Raw genomic sequence first — 20,035 nt, forward strand, 5'->3', positions numbered from 1 at the left:
AGAGATTTTATTCTCCATTGACAGGAAGTAAATAAGAATAGTTGGGAATTATAGAAGCTCACTTTATTTACCAATTAAAGGTAATCTAGTCTTTCCAGTAGGAGATGTATAAGAAGAAAAGGCAATTGATATGTCATGTATAATAAATAATTCAGCTCAAAAAAAAAAAAAAAAAAAAAAATAGTATTGATTTTGTAATGTTTCAATCCTTATATAATATTCCCATTGCAGAATAGTACCGTTTTTTGGCAATTAAAAACGTTTTATTTTAAACTTAATTCTAACTTTTAGGAAAAAAAAAAAAAAAAAAAAAAAAAAAAAAAGAGGCCATTTGGATATGGGAAATTGTAGACATGCACAAATTTAACTCTGTAGTATGTTAATGGATACAATGGAATAGAGAGAATCTATATCTCTATATATATCTATATATCTCTCAACCCTGTCCCGATTTAAGAGAATCACAATTTAGCGTTATAAACAGGGACTAGACAACTTGACTATGTCCAAAGGATTGGAAGAAAAATACGTCCAAGTCAGGGATCGACAAACCCAGGAAGCCACTGGCTCCTAGAATTTTATTAACTTGTTGGATTCCTCTCCATATATCAAAAAAATAAAAAATACCACGGTCTAGATCCTAAAAGTTTTTCTGGCTCCTAAATTTTAAACAGATTTGTCAACCCCTGGTCTAAGTATTGGAAGAAATGTCTAATTTGTGCTTAAAACATAAATTACATACTCAAGTTTAAAACACTTGTGGCAATGCCCTTAACTACAGCAATCCTGTGTATATTTCCTAAAAGTCTATTAAAAGACAATGTCACTCATGGTTTTTTTTTATATTAATTCATGGCCATATAGCCATAACATTGTATTAATGTTCTATTGTTGACTACAAAATTAATCTTTAAAAAGGGACATGATTTTTTTTTGGTGTTGACTTTCCCTTTAAGAACAAATAGTGATAAAACAGAGTGATTGTCTTCAATTTTTTTTTTTTTTTTTTTTTAATATGTTGTAATATGTAATATAATATTACTTTTTATCAGATCTTTAAATTTAATTCATGGTATTTATAGAATGAATACAGAATATCTCTTTACTTATTCTTATTTTCTATTGTGCTTTGTATTTGAAGAAAAAAAAAATGTTTTTTTTTTCATGTCTCATTAAAGGACCAGTCAACATTGTAGATTTGCATAATTAACAAATGCATGATAAGAAGACAATGCAATAGCACTTAGTCTGAACTTCAGATGAGTGGTAGATTTTTGTTAAATAAATTGCAAAGTTATGTCTATTTCCACTCCCCCTGTACCATGTGACAGCCATCAGCCAATCACAAATGCATATACGTATATGCTGTGAATTCTTGCACATGCTCAGTTGGAGTTGGTGACTCAAAAAGTGTAAATATAAAAAGACTGTGCACATTTTGTTAATGGAAGTAAATTGGAAAGTTGTTTAAAATTGCATGCTCTATCTGAATCATGAAGTTTAATTTTGACTTGAGTGTCCCTTTAAAATAGAATTGTTTTGCCTCACAATTTCTGATCCTGATTGTCTAATTTTCAGAGCTGGAAAAAAAAAACCACACCACACCTTACGTTACCCAAATTGCAATGTTTAACAGCTGCTAAAGCCAATTATACTAACATTAGGACCATCATACCCTTGTTAGCGAATTATTTTAAACCTGGAAAATACAGTCAGACAACATTTTGAGCCCCACAGGCCTTTAGATCACAAGCCTGTGGGCCTCAAAAGATTGACTAGATACTGACCCACATGGATTAATAAAGGTCATTTTATCTCGATTTCTGGCTAGACTCGCTCTATAGATAAGGCTGACGTCACTCTAGCAACACAACAGAAATGTCTAGTAATTGCAAGGTGTTTACTGTACCTTTAATCAGCTTCTGGAAGAAACACAAAATTAAATTGCTATTTAACCTGTGAGATAGGAACCCAGCAAAATACAGAAAATAAACAGTTCAGACAAATAGTTGTGTTAAATCATTTATAACAGGAAATACATTTTACATTTTGATTGAGATCTAACACTTTACACATTCAATAATTAAAAAATAATTGGTTCAAATTTAAACAGGATATGGAAAGAGGGTGCGGGGGAATGTGATACTATGGTACTTTTATCATGCAAGAGACAAATAGTTTACAGAATGACACTCAGTCACTTCAGGCTATTTAGCAATGAAGAAAAATGTAAAAAGTTGCAGACCACTAGTCACTCGTGTTAAACTATTGGTCTATTGTAACCTTAACCTCACACAGCTTATATACACAAAGGGGACTGTGAAAGCTAAGACAGTTTTATGATATTTTATAAAGAACTTTTAAACACCAAATAAAAATTAGTAGAAGACAAGGTTGCTGATAAAATATCTAAGCAGCTGTTGATTTGCCTTCACAGCAAAATAACTTGTTAAATTAGAAAAAAGGTAATTTATAATACAAAGTAAACTATTTGCATCAAACATTGTGTGATTTGTACTATATTTGGCATAGAGTACTCAATAGAGGACATCTTAACTCCAATTTAAATCCTGGCTTGTAAGCTGCCCTTTAAAGAGTCCACACAATTTGCAACCCTTAATGACAAGAGATGAACACTCAACAGATGTTTATCAAATAAACTGCCTTGTCAATGAATGTTTACAGGAAATAATGGGAATATGAAATGCATTACAAAAGTTTGTACTTCCAAATACAAAATAAGCAGAAAGCATAAAGGTGAAAAAAATAAAAGCATTTTCAAGATTTTTGTAAGGTTATATCAATTTCAGTATCGTGCTGATTTTCATTCTAGAACACACTGAATTAAAATTGCCTAAAGTATGCATTCAAATTAATGACAAAAGTAATAGGCCAAAATTAAAATACAAAAAAAACAAAACCTAGTCCCTGTCAATATCTAAATTCTTGATATATGCAAGCAAGTCACTCAAATATTTAACTCTCTCCTATGTTAGTATGTTATGTACTGCACAAAAACACAGACATTCACCAGATTAAACAAGAATCCTGGAACCCTTTTACTAAAGGCCAGAAACTAGAAAAATAAACAAACAAAAAGCTTTAGAGAAACAGTGAAACATTTATATGACAATCAGTGAGGCATGGCTGTTATGCGCATGCTCTGAGAGGCAATAGGATAGGTAACCATGGGTGTGGTGGCATGACTCATAGTAATACCAGGGAGGGGCTGAGCCATAGAAACAGCAACTGGGGCCACAGAGACTGCAACGGGTGCCATGGAGACAGGGGGAGGAGCCATGCCTTGAGCAATTGTTTGCGCAAGCGCAGCTGATAGCGGGGTAATTTCTGGGTTTAGCTGAGGTGCGGCATTGGTCTGAGCCGCAGAAGGTGCACCAGATGAAGCTACCAGCTCCTGCTGTGTAACTGCTCGAGACTGCAATGCTTGGCTACTTAGTGTGGTGTGGGTCTGAGCAATACCATGATTATAATTATTTACTGCCCCCACAGCCTGCTCACTAGTTGGGGCTGTAGTGCTCAGTGTGCTAAGTGTAACCACTTTGGCCTGACTGCGAAATTGAGCATTCTGGTCAAGTAGGACTTCATTGGTTGCAGCCAAAACAGACAATTGCTTCTTCAGATCCTCAACACGTCTCCGAAGCATGACGTTTTCCTCCTCAAGAAGACGGTACTCTACAGGGGATGCAGTGTAAAAACCCTCATATCCCACACGACGTTTCTTCATCACAGGATCATCAAATCGCTCAGCAAAGCGATCTCCATAACGCTCTCCATATCGTTCACCAAAGCGGCCATAAGGAGAAGAATAATAACTTGCATCTGGAGGGTTGTCATAAGGCCCAAAAGACTCAAAAGGACGAGCTGAAGCTGGAACCAAACTTCCAGAAGCAAAACCTGCACTCAGCAGACCTCCACGCATATCAGTTGGATATTCATACTGGGGGTAATCATACTCACGTTGTAAGTGGCGGAACTTACATCTATCCCCACGTTGGCAATCACCTTTTAAGAAATCACGACAAATTGGAACTTCATCTTTATTTGACAAATCAGTAGGAGACAGCCCAAGACCAACAGCTACTTTCTGCCGCAAGCGGGGAGGAAGCTCCCCAGTTTTCTTATAATGCTCCTCATCTTCTTTGGTACCATGAATGAAGCGACAGTTGATCCGCACACACTCCTTGTTTTGAAAATCATGGCAAAAGACAAACTCATTCTTCTGCACCCCAAGGTCAGATACCTCACCAGAGTCTGGATGCTTAAAGCGGCAGCGCTTGCCTCGCTTGCATACATTGCGCAGATAGTCACGGCATACATATTCTGCAGACGCTGCTGATTCATCACTGCCACTACCACTGGCGCCATTCGCATAATTTTCCCTGTTTGGCATAGTTTTTTAGTAGTGCTTGACTTTTACCAAAATAGGCTTTTAATTCCGCTTGCGCTGCGCCTTAGTATCTGTACTGCACCGGGCAAAGGGTAATGCTCTGCGTATAAGCTGCAAGAAAGAATATGGTGTTCAGCAATTAAATAAGCAACATAGAAAACTTCTTATATTTTTTTCAAAGTCAAAACATGATAATTGGACATAAAATACAATAATTCATGCCACACAGGTTCAACTGGCTTGTTGCTGTGTTTAGGGGACTAGTGCTAACTTGAACTACATATCCCAGAAACCTCATGGTGCATCAGATGTGCAGACTGGACCAATCTGCCGAGAGAGTCCAAAACATAAGGCAAAAAAAATAAAAATGGAGTATTTAAGAGGTAAAAATGAAGTTTATTGAATTTGGTTAAAAAGACAAAGCATGCAGAGGTTTAAGGGTGAACATCCTAACGCATTTCACGCTACACTCAGCGCTTAATCATAGGACCTATGATTAAAGTGAAAGTAAATCCTAGCGTTTTACAAACGCTAGGATTGACATTTGAAACAAATAAAGGACTCTCATTCATTAAGTATAAGATACTTCATGTAGAAAGCTCCTTTGTTTTAACAGATCGCCGTTCTTAACTGCTACAGCAGCACACGGCTAAAAAAAAAAAAAATTTGCTATGAGGTGACGTTTTCACCTCTAAGCCAATAGTTGTGCGGTAAATCCGGCTCCCATGGGCGCTAAGTCGGATTTACCACACGGCTATTGGCTATGAGGTGAAAACATCACCTCTTTAGCAAAAAAAAAATTTTTAGCCGTGGGCTGCTGTAACAGCTAAAAACGGCGATTGGTTAAAACAAATAAAGGAGCTTTCTACATGAAGTATCTTATACTTCATGAATGAAAGTCCCCTTTATTTTTTTCAAGAGTCAATCCTAGCATTTGTAAAACGCTAGGATTTACTTTCACTTTAAGCGCTGAATGTTACCGCAAAACGTGTCAGGGGGTTCGCCCTTGCACCTCTGCAAGCCTGTGTCCTAATCATTTTTTGCCTTATCTTAAGATTTTACAGCTGTATAAACACAGGGGTCGAGAAATCTGTTTAAAATTTAGGAACCAGGCAGAGGTATTATATATTGATTTAAAGAGAATAACACAAAATGTTAGGGGGTCGGGGTAAAATTCTAGTGGCTCTGGGTTTGCCGAGCCCTGGTCTGCCATACATTAGAGCTGTAAAGAATATTCATTGTACAAATGTATAAGGAAGCAAGGAAGTCTTATACAGCTATATAAAATAATTCCAAACTTTACAAGAGTGGTGGCTATCATTCCTTGCCTTCAGAGGCCTGAATTTATAGAATGGGTTAAAATTTCAAAACTATTATGCCAGCCAAACTTTAAAAATGTTAGAAAAGTGTTCTCCCCAGGACCTTTTTGGCAGGTGCATTACCCAGGTAATTTTACTGATCAGCTAGATAAAATCTTAGCCAATATTAAATAAAAGTAGCTATAATATTTTTTTTTTACTTTTATTGCAAAAATGATCATTAAATTAAGTAATTAATTTGTGCTTTGGTTAGCAGAAAAGTATATAGTATTAGAAAATATTACACTACCCCACACCCCGCTAATTCATAACGCCCCCTGACTGGCAAAACGTTCCGTGGAGAACACTGTAGAGTAAAAACAAGACAAACATAAGATAAAGGGGCAGTAAAGTCAAAATTAAACTTTCATGATTCGGATACAGCATGCGATTTTAAATAACTTTCCAATTTACTTCCGTTAGTAAAAACTAGGTAGGCTCATAAGAGCTCAAGAGTGTGCACAATCTTTAGTATTCCATGGCAGCAGTGTTTTGAAACATTGTATAACAAAGCTAAAAAAAAATATGTTGCAAAACACTGCTGCCATGGAATACTAAAGATTATGTGCACACTCTTGAGCTCTTATGAGCCTACCTAGTTTTACTCTTCAATATGATACCAAGAGAACAAAGCAAATTTGATAACAGAAGTAAATTGGAAAGTTGTTTAAAAGTGAATGCTCTGTCCAAATCATGAAACTTTAATTTCGACTTTACTGTCCCTTTAAATAGATTGTATTCAATTTCCACGGTCAAAGTAGTTCAAAATATAGGAGCCATCATTTTTGTTCCAATTTACTGTGTATGTGCACATGCACACAATGTAAAGTTTCAATTGTGTGTGTTTCTCTCAGACATACAATGCCCAATTTTTAAATGTATGCATAAACATTGTAATGCATTTTCGTTATTTAAACTTTACCTTTTTAATTATAAAACACAAATTGTTATCCCCTCAATTCCAGGGGGAAAAAAGCCCCTGGACTGCAAAGCAAGGTAAATTTAGAAAATGTTATAACTGAAAGGCTGTTAAGATAAGCAAATCTTCTATAATGTATTTAACTGTTGATAGTATACACATAACCAACATGTTATGTTCATTTAGGAAAGAACAGGCAAAGTAATCCAAATTTTACTGAAAATTAGATTTTTTAGGTTAAAAAAAACCTAGTTTTGCTCCAAAGGAGTAATATGTTTACTACTAATAGGCCACAGCTCAGGAACTGAAACATACTAAAAGGACACAAAAAGATGCAAATATAGCTAACTTTATACAGCAATTTGGTTGTATTTTCTCATTAAAGAATATAGGACGCTTAAAACAATTTTAAAAAGCTGTAGTTTACTAATCTCATCACTATCTTACTAGAATTTATAAAAATGCCCCCACAAAAAAAGCAAAACCTAAATACTGTTATATTGTACTGAAACGAAAAGCAAAAATCACAAATTATGAACGTTCTGAACAGCTAAACTGTGTACCAGAAAAACAACACTGTCTACATAAATTTAAATAGATTCGAAATTGTGTTTTTTTTAAATTGTGATTATTTTGTATCACTTCATATCGCCTTGATAGTTATCTGGAGTATAATGATCAGAAACAACGACATAAGAAAATAGTTATATAAACCAACGTACAAACGCAAATATAGTGTTACATTATAAATTACCGCAACTAATGCGCATTGGTGCCTCTGGCGCAACATCCACGCGTCTAGAGATATCTGTAATACACCGAGTAAAAAATGTCGCAGCCATCTCTAAAAGGCCGTAGTTTAACATGATGGGCGCCATCTATCTAGTAGGCCGCACAAAACAAAAAGTCTTACACAACGTACCTATGTAGACCTGACCTGGTCGTCCCTGAACGCAACGCTCGCTTAAACTAAACCCCTCGTGTAGTAATACTGAAGGTAACCCCACACCAACCGAAGAAAATACACTTACGGAAGATAACGCACGAAGACAAACTGCTAGTCTTCGTCACACGCAAACCAAAACGCGACAAATAACTTCCTCAGAGACCCACACTACGCCCACTTACGCCACTAAGGCTACGCTTCATGCGTACAGACGCTTGAATTATACGTACCGGAAGTTAGTAATGGCTATTGGCTATCGAATAGCAAGCAACCACCGCCATCTTATGCTAGCTTCTATTGTCTTTTTTTTTAACTCTTTGTGCATGTCTTTGACATCATTGAAATGATTGTTATATAAATGAATTATTCGCATTCAAATAACACTGATATTGTCACTTATTAAATCAGAACAACATAATTTTGCTGTATTGAGTCTATTTGGTAATTTTGTTTATTTTCTGAGGGTGCTTGAATCTACAACGTTAGTGGGCTCTCACCAAACCACTCCATCGAGAACACCCGAAGACTCTGTGCAGAATACCATAAACAGAAGTTGCAATGGTGTTAGTGTCAAACAGTATAAACCCTCTCATTTGCAAGGTGCACGGTATTTACATTGATGGTAAACATTACATATTTTGAAATCAGGTCCAGAGTGTAAGCAATATTTTAGAGGGACTTTAATTGATCACTTCTAATGAGGATGTGCTGTAACTTACTTTATAATCTTGCTGCACCATTCTAATACCCAGTGTTCTGGTAAGAGGGTGAACTTTGGAAAACAGCAAACCATGTCACTTCCTGTGACATTACATCAGCTGTTTCACAAATTTTGAACCTAATGCGCATGCGTGCCAGCGTCATCATCACATACCTAGGCGCATACGTCACTGGTAAAATATTTAGAGCTGTGAAATTCCGGAATCCTTTCTAGAGCGCATGCGTGGGATTTTGTATCACAAATGGTGCGCTCATGGAAAGCTGTTTATTCAGCTCCTCAGCAATATTCGGAACTCCGCCCCCCACTGTAACTACTCCCATTGCTACTATTACTCTAAAGATGAGTCTCCGTGCTCGTGCATGAGAAACAGCCACTCTGCTATCGCCACTGCTTCTGCTGATCCAATGCAGCTTTTCACAGGCTCCCTTCAATGTCATTGTGTTTCATACATCTCCAATTCATTGTTCCCTTTGTTAATCAACAATAGTAATGGGAGTAGTTGCAGTGTGGGGCAGAGTTCCGAATATTGCTGAGGAGCCGAATAAACAGCTTTCCATGAGCGCACCATTTGTGATACAAAATCCCACGCATGAGCTCTAGAAAGGGTTCTGGAATTTCACAGCTCTAAATATTTTACAATGACGTATGCAGCCAGGTATGTGATGACGCTGGCACGCATGCGCATTAGGTCCAAAATTTGTGAAACAGCTGATGTAACGTCACAGGAAGTGACATGGTTCGCTGTTTTCCAAAGTTCGCCCTCTTACCAGAACACCGGAGGTCTGACAGATCAAGCAATTTTTCAAAGAGAAGAAGTGATGGCACTACTGGTACAAAGTGGCGGAAGGGATGGGCCTATAATTATTCACAAGTGGCCTTGATCAATAGGTAATAAGGCCCTAAGGTGCTGTGTATTGGAGAACTACTTGTACGGAAAGCAACTACTAGATAGTTGCAGACAAAGAATACACTTTAGCACTCACTCCCCCACATCAGATGTGTTATAATTATGAGGTAGTGTGCGTCAACAAAAACATTTTAAAATTAAACTTTATTGAATATATTAAACTAGATAATTATAGGGCTGATGGTCGATTGCTAATCTGGATCAGTTCTACCAGATAGCTAATGATGGAAAATATATTAAGGTGATGCTGTACAAAATATAGAACAAGAGCTCAATGAGGGATCTTGACTACTATCTATTATAATTGTGACAGAAGTCGGACAGTATTCGTGTTAGGTAATATTGGTGCTTGGTGTAGACTGATAGTTTGAGGATATATCATCTATCAGTATTTCTATGAGACAGGAAATTGCAAATAATATAATTTTGGAATATAAGTATAACCAATTACTACGTTGGAGTATTATATCGTTAAAGCAACTTACAGAGATGTAGATTAATTAACTATTCTGTTGCGGTTATGACTTGTGCTGTATCCCCTTTGGAATAACTTTGTATCTCACACTGCAGCAAACAACATACTTGGTTACAGTAACACTATTTGTGTCATAAGTATCTTACCCTGTATAGTGTATTATCTGTTAACATAAATAGGTACCGACAGCATATATGCCCTCAATACTCCTATTGAGACATACTAGAAATTGTATGGTCATTTATCTACGCATGGATGCATTTAGTCAACTAAGTTTTGTGTTAGTAATGTCTCATTACAAAATAGTGGCTGCCTAATTATATTGAGATCGACTACTTTATGTGAAGCCGTATCTTGGGTACTAGCTATGGTACTGGTTATGTGAAAAAATAATAAAGGACTTCGTATCCACGTTATAATGAGCAGCGTGCTGTATTACAATTTGTATGGAAAAATCCAAAATATCAATCACTGTGCAGTTTATGGCCTATTATTATAGTTATTTTGCGGCAGTATATGTAGAATTAGATACCACCAATAAAGTTATACTGGAAACTGTGTAGTTGTTTAATTGCACATAATTGCTTTAAATCTCACGAAACTTAATACTGGTAATATCTTATTACAGAAAATAGTGACCATCTGATTATATTATAATAAGCCGCTGTGTATTAGGCTGTACTAATAGTGACATTGTGAGAAAATCGAGAACTTTGTACCTCACGCTTCTGTAAATAGCGTGCTATGTTACAATGTCACTGTTTAGATTTAAAGTATCAGTCACCATTTAATTTATTACTAGTTATTATAGATTGATATGAAAATAAATGCCATTCTTAAAGTTATACTAGAAACTATACGGTTGCTGGATTGAGCATAATTGCGCTTGATCTCTTAAGACATAGTGCTAGTAATATCTTATTGTAAAAAATGTATAGTGGCAGCCTGATTATATTTATAATAGGCCGCTGTATATTGAATCGTACCCCGAGATACTGGCAATATAAGAGATTAAAGAACTCTGTGTCTAACGCTCCAATTGAATCACTAATATTAGTCATAGCTAGACAGAGTTTCTCATTGTTACAAATAAGATAACCTCAGTGTATAAAGCACTATAAGTAATAAATGTGTATATGTAGCTGGTGGGTTGAAGAAAACACAGGTGTGTGCATCTTCAAGCAACCAATCACATTTAAATAGCCAGGACAGAGATGACCTCTGGTCACTGCCTGTTAGTAAAAAGTATAGCCTTCACCTAACTAATCTGAGTATTCACATGTGACAGCTCAGATATCAATATTACAGCCCTAATATTTACTAGAAATTAAAAACTAAGGGCCCCACATGCCCTTGCTCCTATCAAGCAATTTATCAGATTACCCAATCACGTCACTTCCAGTGACGTGAATTCAGCTGTCAGACCACAAATTCACTCACTGCTCATCCGGTCCATTACATCACCGCATTCCAATTGCCGTATGTCTGTTAGATTAGCCAATTCTGACCACAAATTCAGTTCACCGCAGGTAGCAAATCTCCACAACAGAACGGCTTGTTAATCAGACATATACACTCACCAGCCACTTAATTAAGTACACCTTGCTAGTACCGGGTTGGACTCCCTTTTGCCTACAGAACTGCCTTAATTCTTTGAGGCATAGATTCATCAAGGTGTTGGAAACATTCCTCAGTAGTGATGTCGCGAATAGTTCGCCGGCTAATAGTTCCCGGCGAACATAGCTTGTTCGCGTTCGGCACGGCGGGCGAACATATGCGATGTTCGATCCGCCCCCTATTCGTCATCATTGAGTAAACTTTGACCCTGTACCTCATAGTCAGCAGACACATTCCAGCCAATCAGCAGCAGACCCTCCCTCCATGACCCTCCCACCTCCTGGACAGCATCCATTTTAGATTCATTCGGAAGCTGCATTCTTAGTGAGAGGAGGGACAGTGTAGCTGCTGCTGATTTAATAGGGAAATCGATAGCTCGGCTAGTGTATTCAGTGTCCACTACAGTCCTGAAGGACTCATCTGATCTCTGCTGTAAGGACAGCACCCCAAAAAGCCCTTTTTAGGGCTAGAACATCAGTCTGCTTTTTTTTTTTTTTCCTGTGTAATCTAATTGCAGTTGCCTGCCTGCCAGCGTGTGTGTCAGGCTCACAGCGTATACTGTGCCCACTTGCCCAGTGCCACCACTCATATCTGGTGTGGCAGGTGGTGGGGGTTGGTCTGTGGGGGGGGGGGAAGCTACACTACAGAAAAAAAACTACTTTTTTTTGCAAACTGGGTACTGGCAGACAGCTGCCAGTACCCAAGATGGCCGCTAATAAGGCAGATGGGGAGGGTTAGAGAGCTGTTTTGGGGGGGATGAGGGAGGTTGGGGCTAAGGGGGGATGCTACACCACAGCATATGTAAATATGCTAAAAAAACTAAATAAAAAAAATGTAAAAACCTTTTATTTTAGTGTACTTAAGATGGCGGGGACAATTGTGGGGTGGAGGAGGGAAGGGAGCTGTTTGGGAGGGATCAGGGGGTCTGATGTGTCAGGTGGGAGGCTGATCTCTACACTAAAGCTAAAATTAACCCTGCAAGCTCCCTACAAACTACCTAATTAACCCCTTCACTGCTAGCCATAATACACGTGTGATGCGCAGCAGCATTTAGCGGCCTTCTAATTACCAGAAAGCAACGCCAAAGTCATATATGTCTGCTATTTCTGAACAAAGGGGATCCCAGAGAAGTATTTACAACCATTTGTGCCATAATTGCACAAGCTGTTTGTAAATAATTTCAGTAAGAAACCTAAAATTGCGAAAAAATTTAAGTTTTTTTTAAATTTGATCGCATTTAGCGGTGAAATGGTGGCATGAAATATACCAATATGGGCCTAGATCAATACTTTGGGTTGTCTACTACACTACACTTAAGCTAAAATTAACTCTACAAGCTCCCTACATGCTCCCTAATTAACCCCTGCACTGCTGGGCATAAAACACGTGTGGTGCGCAGTGGCATTTAGCAGCCTTCTAATTACAAAAAAGCAACGCCAAAGCCATATAAGTCTGCTATTTCTGAACAAAGGGGATCCCAGAGAAGCATTTACAACCATTTATGCCATAATTGCATAAGTTGTTTGTAAATAATTTCTGTGAGAAACCAAAAGTTTGTGAAAAAGTGAACAATTTTTTTTTATTTGATTGCATTTGACGGTGAAATGGTAGCATGAAATATAACAAAATGGGCCTAGATCAATACTTTGGGTTGTCTACTCTACTACACTACACTTAAGCTAAAATTAACTCTACACGCTCCCTACATGCTCCCTAATTAACCCCTTCACTGCTGGGCATAAAACACGTGTGGTGCACAGTGGCATTTAGCAGCCTTCTAATTACCAAAAAGCAACGCCAAAGCCATATAAGTCTGCTATTTCTGAACAAAGGGGATCCCAGAGAAGCATTTACAACCATGTATGCCATAATTGCATAAGTTGTTTGTAAATAATTTCTGTGAGAAACCTAAATTTTTTTTTATTTGATCGCATTTGGCGGTGAAATGGTGGCATGAAATATATCAAAATGGGCCTAGATCAATACTTTGGGATGTCTTCTAAAAAAATATATACATGTCAAGGGATATTCAGGTATTCCTGACAGATATCAGGGTTCCAATGTAACTAGCGCTCATTTTGAAAAAAGTGGTTTTGAAATAGCAAAGGGCTTCTTGTATTTATTTCCCTATAACTTGCAAAAAAAGCAAAGAACATGTTAACATTGGGTATTTCTAAACTCAGGACAAAATTAGAAACTATTTAGATGTTGTACCCGCTGCGGGAGTTTGATCTGTCACTGTGAAGCAGGCGTAACCTTTACACTACCTGATCGATACAGCATCATACCTGATGTTTTAAAGCACGTTATTCCAAACAATTTAGGAATGTTAGGTGATTTATGCCCTTTATGGATTAAAACCAGACTCTGCATCAACTATGTAATTTTCCATGGGAGTTTTGCCATGGATCCCCCTCCGGCATGCCACAGTCCAGGTGTTAGTCCCCTTGAAACAACTTTTCCATCACTATTGTGGCCAGAAAGAGTCCCTGTGGGTTTTAAAATTCGCCTACCTATTGAAGTCTATGGCGGTTCGCCCGTTCGCGAACATTTGCGGAAGTTCGCGTTCGCCATTCGCGAACCGAAAATTTTATGTTTGCGACATCATTATTCCTCAGAGATTTTGGTCCATATTGACATGATAGCATCACGCAGTTGCTGCACATTTGTCAGCTGCACATCCATGATGCGATTCTCCTGTTCCACCACATCCCAAAGGTGCTCTATTGGATTGAGATCTGGTGACTGTGGAGGCCATTGGAGTTCAGTGAACTCATTGTCATGTTCAAGAAACCAGTTTGAGATGATTTGAGTTTGGGACATGGTGCATTATCCTGCTGGAAGTAGCCATCAGTAGATGGGTACACTGTAGTCATAAAGGGATGGACATGATCAGAAACAATACTCAGTTAGGCTGTGGCGTTTAAACGAAGCTTAATTGGTACTAAGAGGCCCAAAGTGTGTCAAGAATATATCCCCCACACCATTACACCATCAGCCTGAACTGTTGATACAAGGCAGGATGGATCCATGCTTTCATGTTGTTTACGCCAAATTCTGACCCTATCATCTGAATACCGCAGCTGAAATCAAGGCTCATCAGACCAGGCAAAGTTTTATCCAATCTTCTATTGTCCAATTTTGATGAGCCTGTGCAAATTGTAGCCTCAGTTTCCTGTTCTTAGCTGACAGGAGTGGCACCCGGTGTGGTCTTTTGCTGCTGTAAACCCATCTGCTTCAAGGCTCAACATGTTGTGCGTTCAGAGATGGTATTTTGCATACCTTGGTTGTAATGAGTGGTTATTTGAGTTACTGTTGCCTTTCTATCATCTCAAACCAGTCTGCCCATTCTCCTCTAACATCAACAAGGCATTTTCGTCCACAAAAAATGAACAAATAAGGGGAGCTATTTATGTGTATAGTGTTCAGTATATGAGAATTGGTGAAGACAAAAATATGTGTATATATTTATAAAACGATTGTTTGATTAAAGAAAGAATAACACAAAAAGTATAAATATTTATATACGTGGAATAAAAATAAAAAATGGAAATTGTGTGTTGTATGGATTAATTGTTATCTGAGGTTAAATAACATATTAATATGGGAATAAACCATCTAAACAGCGTTTCGTTTGAGATTGGAAATGTACCTCAAAGAATGTAACAGTAGTTGAGGTAAAACATAGGATGTAAACAATATAGTAAAAAAATATATAACTTTATTATATACAATAATAAATTGATTAGCTCAAGAAAATAAAAATAAATATGAATTAATAAAATCTGATAAAGTCAATCACACTGCAATGGATACAAAATTGGATAAAAATGTATTATTTAAAAAGTTGGTACACAGCGAATTCAATAAGCTGTTCTGATAGGAATATAAGTTGATAAAGTGCTGGCAATATCCTATAAACAATATCAAAAGTATCAAAAAATGGCTTATGTAGGTTTTTTGTGAAATAGTTCGTAATTAAGTCTTTGATGAAAGCGGTGATTTCAATGCAGTACTTTAAATAATAATAACAGTGCCTGAATGAGGTATTAACTGTATTGGATTTCAAACCAGTTTACTAACGGTTTAGATCAAAGAAAACTTGTGATTCCGGGTCATAGATGTTGTTACCAAACAATAGTTATGATGTTCTGTTACCTGATTGGTTGTAAACGTTCAGCCTTTATATTGAAAGGTAATAGTCGTAGTATGTAGCAAAAAAGGTGTTAACAATAACTATTGCCTTCTTCTAGATGCGATCCAAACGCTAATAGTATTAGCTGGCGTGTCTTGAGAGGGGACAATGGTTTTCAAAGGCTTGTTAATTTTCCAATGTCTTGTTAGTTTTCCAAAGATCAGACAATCTGGGTAAGTTGGAGTCCGACCAAAGAGACAAGGTTCCACCTTCATAAGGTTTGTAAGGGTGCCGGTTTTTAGAATCTTTTGTTTTTAGAAACTTTTGTTTGCAAAAGTCCGGACGATCTGGATAATTTGAAATCTGCAAGAGAGGTAAGGTTCCACCTTCGTAAGGTTTGCAGAGGTGCCGGTTTTTTAAGGACTTCTGTTTTACAAATTCCAAACAATTTGGGTAAAACAGAATCCTCCCAAATTGCAAAAGTTCCACCTTTGTAAGGTTTGCAGTGGTGCCGGTTTCTATACAGAGTTGCTGTGCATGAAAGGAAGCTATGATAGCTTATTTGGGGAGTACCTTAACGTAGGTATTCAAAGTGACTTGATGGTGGATTTGGGCAAATCTACGCGTTTCGGCCGTGGCCTTTATCAAGATGCCCAAAATGTCCGTTGGTAGATCTTTTAAAGGATTAGGTAGTATCTTATTGGTGGGATGTAGTTCAGGCTTAGGCTATCATATCATTCCAAGGCTGTGCTTAATTATGTTTCAGGTGAGATTAATTGGTAATCGTAACATACAGTTTATTCTTGTTACTGAGAATACTTTTAAACATAATAAGCATAAGTATAATAAACAATAATTTCCTAAACATTCTCCGGATATATAAATCTAAAAACAGCTTATTAGCTGATGTTTGTGTTGAATACTGGGTGGAAAAATTTGTTTGAATATGTTTTACCACTTGAACGAAACTGGTGTTTTATTACATAAACCAGAATGTGTGTTTTAAATAAGCAGTCTCTAAGAGAAATATGTTAAGGGAAATTTGAAATATGTATCGTGTTTTTCATGTGTTCATGAACACTTTTTTTAAAAGATTCTAGACGAATATTTTTATTGGTGTCAAATATCGGAATTACTATGCGGGTTAGTTGTGATATTCAAAGTGTTTCTTAATCAGAATAAACTCCTTGATGATCTTATTTGTGTTTCTTTAAAACTCCAGTTGTGTATTGAATCTGGTTAGATGTATTAATCAAGAAGATTTTCGTCTACACAACTGCCGCTTACTAGAAATGTTTTTTTTTATTTGGACCATTCTCTGTAAACCCTAGAGATGGTTGTGCGTGAAAATTCCAATAGATCAGCAGTTTTTTAAATACTCAGACCAGCCCGTCTGGCACCAATAACCATGCAAGTCAAGATAGGCATTGCTACACGAACAATGCTCCATTTGCTCCATTATTTTTCGATGTTGCTTGTTCATGGAGCAATGCCTATCTTGACTTGCATGTTGGAACTGCCAGACATAATCTTCAGGAACAGAGCAGGCACCCAGAAAAACTGACTTTATAAGTTAGACCAGATAAAGATCACCACCAGCAAAATAGACCACATAAGGCCCAGGGCGCCATTCCGGTATAACCGTTGGGGAGCTGGTGAGTCTGATCTTGCAGCCACTAAGGAGCACAACAAAGTTATTTTTTGTTTCATTACTGGGATACAGCATGATAAAAATTGACACACTGATCATCAGCTGATGAGACTGTTACTTGTTTTCTTCATAACATTATATCAGTGCTATACAAAGGCATTTTCAACACATTTTAAACACCATTCATTGGATTATAGTTAACTGTTGCCATTTGTTTATATGAAAGTGGATATTCACTGCTGGAACATATTGGATACTAATTAACCAAAGCTGTTACTCACTGCTGTAACAAACTGAATACTAATTAATCAAGAATATTCAATACAGATCATACAGATTTAGAGACTACAAGCTTTCTCTCATTTTCCATATAAATCAGGAGACTTTTAACCCATTTTAAGCATTTTTAGGTTTTATTTATAGGCGATTTTTCTTAATATCTGTATTAATAAATATATGTTTTTTCTTTTCCAGATTGACCTTGCAACCTCTCCATGTAGTCCTGAGCAACTGGCAAAGATGGAGCCTGAGCCAGAATATCGTCCAGGTAAGGAGCTACCGCAATACCCTGCAGGCAAACCACGGCCAGCAGAGTTACCAGTACCTTGGTGCACCCTCGGGGTGCGGTAGCCAGTCCAAATGGAAGCGCAACAAACTGGTAGTGCTTGTCTAGGAAGCCAAACCGCTGGAAACGGTAGTGATCTCTGTGTATCAGAATGTGAAGGTATGCATCCTTCAGGTCTATTTTAGTTATAAACTGGTCCTTTTGGACCAGGGAAGGATGGATCTTATTATATCTATCTTCAAGGAGGGGACCCTTACAAACCTGTTGAGGCCCTTCAGGTCCAGAATGGGACGGAATATGCCCTCTTTCTTGGGGACCATGAAGAGATTGGAGTAGAGCCCTTTTCTAATCTCCGAGGAACCACAACGCCCATGGCCATGAGGTCATCCACACAGTGGAGTAGTGCCCCTTCTCTTTACTGGGTTTCCTGAAACTCTTGAGAGAAGGAAGCGGTCCATTTGGGGAAGGGACTGAAAGCTTATTCTGTCCCTGGACAAAGGATGTCCAGTAACTAAGGGTCCTTAATGGACTGAGCCTAGTCCTGAAACAGAGATAGTCTGCCCCCCACACAACCTGGTACCAGGTCGGGGGCGATCCCATCACTGGACCATTTTCAATATTATTTACTTAAAGGGACATGAAACCACCATTTTTTATTTCATGATTTAGACAGAGCATACAATTATAAACAACTTTCTAATTTACTTCTATTATCTATTTTGCTTCATTCTTTTGATATTCTTTGCTGAAAAGCATATCTAGATATGCTTAGTAGCTGCTAATTGGTAGCTGCACATAGATGCCTCCTCTGATTGGTTCACTGTGTGCATCGCTATTTCTTAATTTAAAGTATATCTAAAGAATGAAGCAAATTAGGTAATAGAAGTAAACTGGAATGTTGTTTAAAATTATAAGTATACTTATGCATTTGGCATTTTCGTTCAATGCCAAATGCAGACATAAGCGGACTTTCGTGATGTTTGGATCTTTTGGCTGAATTTCTTTTTGTGAAAGTGAAACACACTAAGATCTGGATTTGCACAGCTCTTAGTGTGCTTCACTTTCAGAAAAAAAAAATTGGCTCAGAAAAGATCAGAATATCACGAAAATCCGCCTACTTCCGCATTTGGAATTGAACGAAGATGCCAAGTGCACAAGTCTAAAGATACAATGTAGTTTTTTTTTTTATTAAAGAATCCTGTGAGCACAAGCACATATCCATACTAACAATTGTAGTTTAGTCCATGCTCATAAGTCTTAAAAAAATGTAATCTGCCAAAATAAGCCACATATAGACAAATTAACCTATTTTCTTTTCACTTTATACTCAGCAGCATATGCACCAGGGTGCAAGTAATGCTTTTAAAAAAACATCCTGGATAATGGCCTTGCACCCTAGTACCCATCACAGTCACCATACTGCCTGTCACTTGTCGCCTGCAGCCTGTTTTTATTTAACTGCAAGTAGCATTATGTCAGACTGTTGCTGAAAGCAATAAGTCCCAGAATTGTGCAATCTAAGGAGTGCAGAATTGTGTAGTCTAAGGAGTGGTTAAATGAGCATGCACACACAGAATTGTGTAGTCTAAGGAGTGGTTAAATGAGCATGCACATGCAGAATAGTGTAGTCTAAGGAGTGGTTAAATGAGCATGCACATGCAGAATTGTGTAGTCTAAGAAGTGGTTAAATGAGCATGCACATGCAGAATTGTGTAGTCTAAGGAGTGGTTAAATGAGCATGCACACACAGAATTGTGTAGTCTAAGGAGTGGTTAAATGAGCATGCACATGCAGAATTGTGTAGTCTAAGGAGTGGTTAAATGAGCATGCACATGCAGAATTGTGTAGTCTAAGGAGTGGTTAAATGAGCATGCACATGCAGAATTGTGTAGTCTAAGGAGTGGTTAAATGAGCATGCACATGCAGAATTGTGTAGTCTAAGGAGTGGTTAAATGAGCATGCACACGCAGAATTGTGTAGTCTAAGGAGTGGTTAAATGAGCATGCACATGCAGAATTGTGTAGTCTAACGAGTGGTTAAATGAGCATGCACACGCAGAATTGCGTAGTCTAAGGAGTGGTTAAATGAGCATGCACATGCAGAATTGTGTAGTCTAAGGAGTGGTTAAATGAGCATGCACATGCAGAATTGTGTAGTCTAACGAGTGGTTAAATGAGCATGCACACGCAGAATTGTGTAGTCTAAGGAGTGGTTAAATGAGCATGCACATGCAGAATTGTGTAGTCTAAGGAGTGGTTAAATGAGCATGCACATGCAGAATTGTGTAGTCTAAGGAGTGGTTAAATGAGCATGCACATGCAGAATTGTGTAGT

General features: G+C 37.7%; 1 protein-coding gene across 2 annotated transcripts; it reads right to left on the reverse strand.

Annotated features, from left to right (window-relative positions):
• Positions 1 to 2,009: 2,009 nt before the first annotated feature.
• On the reverse strand, positions 2,010 to 7,828 carry ZC3H10 (zinc finger CCCH-type containing 10). Of its 2 annotated transcripts, none has more exons than XM_053708111.1 (2): positions 7,717 to 7,828; positions 2,010 to 4,519 (listed from the first exon to the last, which is right to left on the reverse strand). In XM_053708111.1, exon 2 carries the CDS (start codon positions 4,409 to 4,411, stop codon positions 3,134 to 3,136), a length of 1,278 nt encoding a protein of 425 aa, XP_053564086.1. In that variant the 5' UTR covers positions 4,412 to 4,519; positions 7,717 to 7,828; the 3' UTR covers positions 2,010 to 3,133. The 2 variants fall into 2 exon arrangements, with proteins under 2 accessions (XP_053564086.1, XP_053564087.1); XM_053708112.1 differs by having other exon boundaries at positions 7,608 to 7,730.
• Between the last annotated feature and the right edge of the window lie 12,207 nt (positions 7,829 to 20,035).

Source organism: Bombina bombina, chromosome 3 (assembly GCF_027579735.1).
Source record: "Bombina bombina isolate aBomBom1 chromosome 3, aBomBom1.pri, whole genome shotgun sequence".
Taxonomy (NCBI): Eukaryota; Metazoa; Chordata; class Amphibia; order Anura; family Bombinatoridae; genus Bombina; species Bombina bombina.